We start from the raw sequence: 7,323 nt of genomic DNA, 5'->3' as shown, positions 1-7,323 counted from the left end.
GGAGTTTTGTCACCTCAACCCTCCGACTTCAAAGTTGATCTCTGATCTTCCTTTGTCTAATTCTTTGGACCAGCTCAGGTCAAACCCCACACCTTAGTCCCTCAGCCCTTTGGCAAGTTCCGGAACCTGACATCCCGGCCTGGAGCTGGGTTCCGGTGGAGGGTGGTGAACCACAGCACGAGGCCCCGGTCTCAGCAGCAGGCCCGGCGGTGAGGTCACCATGTCCACCAAGGTGCCCATCTATCTGAAGCGCGGCAGCCGCAAGGGCAAGAAGGAGAAGCTGCGGGACCTGCTGTCCTCGGACATGATCAGCCCGCCGCTGGGGGACTTCCGGCACACCATTCACATTGGCAGCGGTGGCGGCGGTGACACCTTCGGTGACATCTCCTTCCTGCAGGGCAAGCTCCACCTCCTGCCGGGGACGGTGGCTGAGGGGGCCGAAGAGGATGGCCCCTTGGACCTCCCCTTCCAGTTCACGCGCACCGCCACGGTGTGTGGGCGGGAGCTCCCCGACGGGCCATCCCCACTACTCAAGAACGCCATCTCCCTCCCGGTCATCGGTGGGCCCCAGGCCCTCACCCTGCCTCCTGCCCAGGCCCCACCCAAACCCCCCCGGCTGCACCTGGAGACCCCTCAGCCCTCCCCGCAACCCTCTCCCCAGGAGGCAGGGGACATGGACATCTGGAGGACTCTGGAAGCCAGTCCCGCCCACAACGGGCTGACCCCCCAGGCGGGGGCTGAGGAGCCCTTCCTGTCGCATGGCAGTTCCCTGCTCTCCCTGCACGTGGATCTGGGGCCTTCCATCCTGGACGACGTCCTCCAGATCATGGACCAGGACCTGGGCCACATGCAGATCCCCACATAGCACCTGGGGCCAGGCGGGGTGGACATGGGGCAGTGTGTGGCCACAGCTCTGGCCTGGAAGGCAGAGCCCAGGTCCCAGCTGTGTGGCTGCAGTCATGGATTCTCATTTGGGGCCTTTGTTTCCTTCCCTCCATCTTCAACTTGTGGGCATAGGACACCGCATGGCTTCCTCCTAACAGCCCACCAAGGACAAAGGCAGGAGGCATCAGCCCAAAGAGCCCTGAGCCCCATGGCCAACGGCTCCTCCTTCTCAGACCCCTGGGTGATGTGGGCTCCCCATCTCTCTCCCTCCTGACTCGGCCCTGTCCCTCAGATGCCTTGACTGGGGGCAGGGTGAGGAAAGAGGCAGGGCTCAGCCAGCTGGAGGTTCCAGACCTTTGGCTTCAGGTCTTGGGCAGGGGCCTCACACCCGGGACCACAGGTGTCCCGCCTGGACCCCTCTCCCATGTGACTGGGGGACTGTGGTTGCAATAAAACCTGCTGTTGCTGGTGGCTCTGCTCCTTGTCCGTCTGTCTCAGGTTCCTTCCTGAAGCTGGGCCAGCCTCTCTGAGCTGTGAGCTCACCCTGGGGGAGACCCTGGTCCCAGAGGCCTCTGTGTATGTGTGTGTGTCGGGGGGGGGGGCAGGCCATGCCCTTAGGAAGACCGATTTGCACCTGTACTGAGAATTGAGCAGGAACAGGCCATGTGCCCAACTGTGGCTGACCCCACCCGGGTCGGGCGCTCGCCAGTGGTGGCCAGTGGCAGAGCACTGGTGCGGGCCAGGCTCAGGGCTGGGCTGTCCATTCCCACCTTGGGCAGGGGCCTTGTGGGGAGCCTCTCCAGCGTCAGAGGGCTGGGGGAGCGCGGGAGGGGCCTGGCCGTGCTGCCCGTCAGCAGGAGCCCCAGCTGTTTACTGAGCATGTACAACGTGCCAGGTGTGGCTCCAGGTGCCTGGACGCCAGATAAACTGGATCCCCACTCTCTCGGAGCTGACATTCCAGTGTGGGAGGAGGAGGGCCCATCTGCAAACAAGTAAGGGGGTTTCCAACAACAGGGAGCTCTGTGAACCAAACTAAGTGATGAGGAATGCCTGGGGACGGGTGCAGAGATGTCAGGATGACCACGGGTGATCTGATCCAAGCCTGACAGGACAGCCTTCCACTCAAGTGTAAGCAAAGGCACTGAGGCACCAGAGCGAGTGACAGTGAGGATGCGCCACATGGCAGAAAGAGCATAGACCGCGGGGTCTGACCTGTGTGAGGCTCAGTTTTCCCACCTGTAAAATGGAGCTTTTGATTCCCACGTCACAGGGCCGATGAGGACAGCAGAGCACTGGTTATCCAAAATTGTGGTGTGTGGCTTGGGGCTCAGCAAGGGCAGCTCTCTGAAGCTGGAAAAGTGGCTCGAGCTGGCTTAGGGCAGTTTTGCTCGCAAGGCGGAAGCTGAAGCAGCGGGGAACCGTGGAGAGACTTGGAGCCGGAGGGCAGCATGGTCAGACCCAGGGTTCAGAGGCCATCCGGGCCAGCAGAGGGGGCACCAAAGATCCGAGAGGAGTGCTGGAATGAGGCCAGCAGTGGGGACAGAGCCAGCCAGGAGGGGAGGGCTCCATGAGGCCTGGTGTCCAGAGCCCAGTGCAGCCTGGCTGATCCCCTTTGCCCATGTTCAACCTGCTCCTTTCCACCTTTTTGACCCCACAAGCCCCAGCCCCCACCTCTCCCCGCCTTCCTTGCCTCCGGTCCCTGTGGAGATTCCACACCAGCGGCTGGGTTCCACCAGGCAGGGCTGTGCTTGGTCCACACGGCTCTTTGTTCATAACGTGCAGTTCCTGCCATCACGTGGAGACAGGGTCTCACCTAACCCTCCGGAGTAAGAGTCCAGCCCAGGTCCAGGGGCCCTCACAGCCCGTCCTCGATGGCCACGCCTACTCTTACAGGGGCTCAGCTTCAGGCCATGGAAAGTCTGAAGGCAAAGAGTGGAGGAGCTGATGGCCCAGCACCTTCTTGCCTGCAAGCTCCTCCTCAGAGCTCGGGTGTTTGTTCCCTTCTGCCTTGGGAGGCAAAGACAAGAAAAGGGGTACTCCCTTCAAGCTGGATTCAGCCTGAAGGCAGTATCTCACCCTACAGCTGAGCTGAGGCCAGAGTAACCACGCAAGGAGGACAGTCCTATCCTGGGCCGCTCTCCCAGTCCTGACCCACCCTGTACCAGGCCAAAAGGCCCCGGGAAAACACTCGGAGCTGCCATATGGGTCACAAATAAATTTATTTTTTCACAGAAGTCCAAATTTCTCACAGGTTAGAAGTTCAAATTCAGGATGTTGACTCTTAGGGCTTTCTGTCACCTCTGGAGGAAGGTCCTTGTCTCTTCTGAGCTTCTGCTCCTGAGCAATCTTCAGGTGGCTTGCCCTGCCTTCTCCCATCTCTCCTTGATAACTTGTGTTTCAACTCTTTTATATCTTGAAAGATTGACTCAAGACACACCCTACACTGATCCTGCGTCATTCATGTAACAAAGACAACCCTTTCATTCCCAGATGGGGTTATAACCACAGGCACAGAGGCTGAGATTCACAACACATATTCTGGGGGAGACATAATCCAATCCATAAGGCCTTAAGCATCTAACTAACTTGGGCTACCAGCTTACTCTAAGGCATCCAGGGGGTGAAAGGATTGTCTCTCTTCAGCTTGTATAGTGGAGTTCAAGCACCATGTCCCCAAAATAAGAAGAAAAGTTAGGCAGCCAGAAAAATCACCAATGTCCCTAGGGTCTACTGTTTTGAAAATCCAACTCCCAGGCACATCCTTATTACTAGTACTTACTCTTTAATAATATACAGTTGTTAGGTGCTGTTGAGTTGATTTTCGACTCGCAGTGATCCTGTGTGACAAAGCAGAACCGCGCCACAGGGTCTCCTCGGCTGTAATCTGCATGGAAGGAGATCACCAGGTCCTTCTCCATGGGAGCCGCTGAGCGGGTTCAAACCACCAACCTTTTGGTTAGCAGCCGAGCACTTAACCGTTTTGCCATCAGGGTTCCTTACACGGGCAGCCTAAGGAGACCTAGTGCCACCATGGTCAAGTAATTCTAAAGTTAGTTACCACCAATACACCCTATATTCAAGAGTGGGGGAAAGGGAGATGAGCGGAAGATGAAAGGACTTTAACAATATACGTGACCCGGCATGAATAAATAGACCCACGCGTAGCAGGTACAGACTTTCTCTGTAAGGAAACTATAGCTGATATGAACTACTTCCCTCTGCCACGCCCCAGAACATGTTCCCTTTGTCTTCAGCCAGCGTCTCGGTTGGTCAGGGTTCTTTACAGGCCATATGTCCCAGAGCTCACTGTTGACCACCCAGGTTAGCAGGGGATTTCACTGTAGATTACCCAGTTAACTTGATCCTAGGATGCAAGTCCACAACCTAAGTTTGGGTCCCAACTTAAAGTGTTGTATGGCTCTAGGAGGGGGTTGGAGATCTGACTTCCTACCTTGGACAGGCTGTGGGTTTTGATTTTTGTGCCTCCCCCCAAAGACCACCAAATAGTAGCTACATTTCTGTCACAGTGTCCGGATCACAAATGCCCCCGGGGCAAAAGCCACTGTGCAGGCTGCACTCACCTCTGGGTTGTAACCTCCTAAATGCTGGCCTAGTGATTCTTCATCAGATTTCCAGTGCTTTAAAAAGTTAGTGTTCTTGTTCATTTCCTGTTTTTTTAGTTCGTCTTCAGTGGATCGGTTAATTTAAGTTGAAAAATCAATTTAAATACCTAACTAGGAGCCCGTCTGTCTCTGTCTCTCTCTCTCACTCACATTTATCCCTGAATGTAGTTAAGAGGTTCCCCAGGGGATTCCTTGAGTTTCACTTACATCCCTCCCTGCTCTCTGGGTAATACAAGGAGCTTTGGTGATGTAGTGGGTAAGGCATTTGGCTACTAACCAGAAGGTCAGTGGTTCAAACTCACCAGCTGCTCCACGGGAGGAAGATGAGACAATCTACGTCTGTAAAGATATACAGCCCTGAAAACCCAATGGGGTTGCTATGAGTTGGAATTGACTTGATGGCAGTGTTGTTGAGTCAGCTTCAACTCACAGCTACCCTGTGTACAGGGTCCTGTGCCAGCCTCACGATCCCTGCTATACCTGAGCCCACTGTTGCCTTTCCCTTCTTCGCTGATCCTCCATGTTACCCAGCATGACATCCTTCTCCATGGAATGGTCCCTTCTGACAATACGACCAAAGGAGGTGAGACGAAGTCTGGCCATTCTCACTTCTGAGGCGCATTCCGGCTGCACTTCTTCCAGGACAGATTTGTTAGTTCTTCTGGCAGTCCATGGTACTTTCAGTATTCTTCACCAACAACACCACTCAAAAGCATCAACTCTCCTTCGGTCTTCCTTATTCACTGTCCAACTCTAACATGCATATGCGGCTACTGAAAATACCATGGCTTGAGTTAGGTGTACCTTAGTCTTGAAAGAGACATCTTTGCTCTTCAGCACTTTAAAGAGGTCTTTCGCAGCACATTTGCCCAGTGCAATACGTCATGTGATTTCCTGACTGCTCTTTCCATTGTTGACAGTGGAACAAAGTAATATGAAATCTTTGACAACTTCAATATTTTCTCCATGTATCATGATGCTGCTTAATGGTCCAGTTGTGAGGATTTTCATTTTCTTTATACTAACGTATAATCCATACTGCAAACTATACTCTTTAATCTTCATCAGTAAATGCTTAAGTCTTCTTCACTTTCAGCAAGCAAAGTTGTGTCATCTGCATATCCCACATTGTTAATCAGTCTTCCTCCAATCCTGATGCCACATTCTTTTTCATATAGTCCAGGTTCTAGGATCATTTGCTCAGTATATAGAGTAAGTATGGTGAAAGGATACAACCCTGACGCATTCCCTTCCTGATTTTAAACCATGCAGTGTCTCCTTGCTCTGCTTGAACGACAGCCTCCTGGTCTATGTACAGGTTCCTCATAAGCACAATTAAGTGTTCTGAAATTCCCATTCTTCTCAATGTTAACTATAATTTGTTATGATCCATACAGTTGAATGCTTTAGCATAGTCAATAAAACACAAGTAAACATCTTTCTGGTATTTTTTCCTTCCAGCCAAGATCCACCTGACATCAGCAATGATATCCTTTGTTTCACATTCTCTTCTGAATCCAGCTGGCATTTTTGGAAGTTCCCTGTCAATATACTGCTGCAACCGTTTTTGAATTATCTTCAGCAAAATTCTACTTGCATGTGATATTGTCTCTGGGTTTGATAATTACACTCAATCACACCAGCCAACACACTTTTTTGCCCAGTGTTATGGGTGCTCAAAATGGTCCATTGACAGGGTTGTTGTTTTTATGTGCCATCAAGTCGGACCCGACTTATAGACCCCTCCTTGGGTTTCCCAGGCGCTATCACTACGGAAGTACATTGCCCAACCTTCCTTTGAGGAGTGGCTGGTGGGTTTGAACCGCCAGCCTTCTGGTTAGCAGTCAAGTGCCTTAGACACTACGCCACCAGAGCTCCTTTGACAGGTTTAGCGACCAATTTTGAGTAATCCACATTGCGCCCCCTGGTGGAAGCATTCCTCCCTTGGGTCGTGTAATGAGTTGCCCTGGAAGTGATTCTCATGGCGACGTAAAACTGTGTTCCACAGGGTTTTCAGGGCTGCGACATTTTGGAAGCTGACTGCCACGCCTGACTTCATTCCCAATCTTTCAGGTAGTAGTGGCGCTCAACCATTTGCGCCACCCGAGGGCTCCTTGGGTCCTAATGGCTCTAAATCAGACAGAATCCAGCCCGCAGTTGTAGGAATAGGATACATTTTGTAAAAGCATCAATGGTTGAGAATGCAAGAGGCTGCACCTCCTGCTTCCACTACGGTGTCCTTACCCACATATTCCGCACAGTTCAGTGGGTAGGGATGGTGGCAGAGAGATGAGATAACTTTTGCTACCCGCTCCTCCCCTCCCCTTCCCCTAAAATGAACACAAGTGGGCTGTACGCCACTTTTACCTTCCATACCCACCAAGCCTCACTTATGAGTAAAGGTATAAGGGTTAACCACGTGGTTAAAGGTGGGTTAGGCATCAGGACGCATGCGCTCATTTCAGGCCTTCTCTGGAACGCCCACTGTACTTGCCAATATTTTGCCTACTCACTTCTGGATGAGACAGAACCTTCCTCCCTCCTCCAGATCCTCCAAATCGAAGAAAACAGGAGCCGCGGGGCGCGTGCTTGTTCCCGGTCGCGCCTGCGCGCTTCTTTCAGCTTCCTCGCGCCTCTCCAGCCCCGCGCGGAAGAACCGGTCTGCGGGCTGTTCTTCTGCGCTCGTTCTCGGGCGCGCGCGCGCCCAAGCGGCGCCTGCGCAGAGGGAGAAGGAAACGCGCTCCTCGGTGCGGTCCCGGCGCCTGCGCGTTGCAGGCTCCGGGGCCTCCCGGCCTGAGGGAGAGGAGCAGGGAAG

General features: G+C 53.3%; 1 protein-coding gene across 1 annotated transcript; it reads left to right on the top strand.

Annotated features, from left to right (window-relative positions):
• The first annotated feature begins 220 nt into the window (after positions 1-220).
• Positions 221-865, top strand: CDC42EP2 (CDC42 effector protein 2). The gene has a single exon (XM_007944777.1). The coding sequence runs from the start codon at positions 221-223 to the stop codon at positions 863-865; it is 645 nt and encodes a 214-aa protein (XP_007942968.1).
• Positions 866-7,323: the final 6,458 nt, after the last annotated feature.

Source organism: Orycteropus afer, unplaced genomic scaffold (assembly GCF_000298275.1).
Source record: "Orycteropus afer afer isolate SDZICR_OR568_19922 unplaced genomic scaffold, OryAfe1.0 scaffold00130, whole genome shotgun sequence".
NCBI classification, from domain to species: domain Eukaryota; kingdom Metazoa; phylum Chordata; class Mammalia; order Tubulidentata; family Orycteropodidae; genus Orycteropus; species Orycteropus afer.
This window is presented reverse-complemented; position numbering and strand designations above follow the sequence as displayed.

Excerpts from the sequence above, each read along its gene's own strand:
- CDC42EP2 (XM_007944777.1), top strand. The coding sequence starts at position 221 with ATGTCCACCAAGGTGCCCATCTATCTGAAGCGCGGCAGCCGCAAGGGC.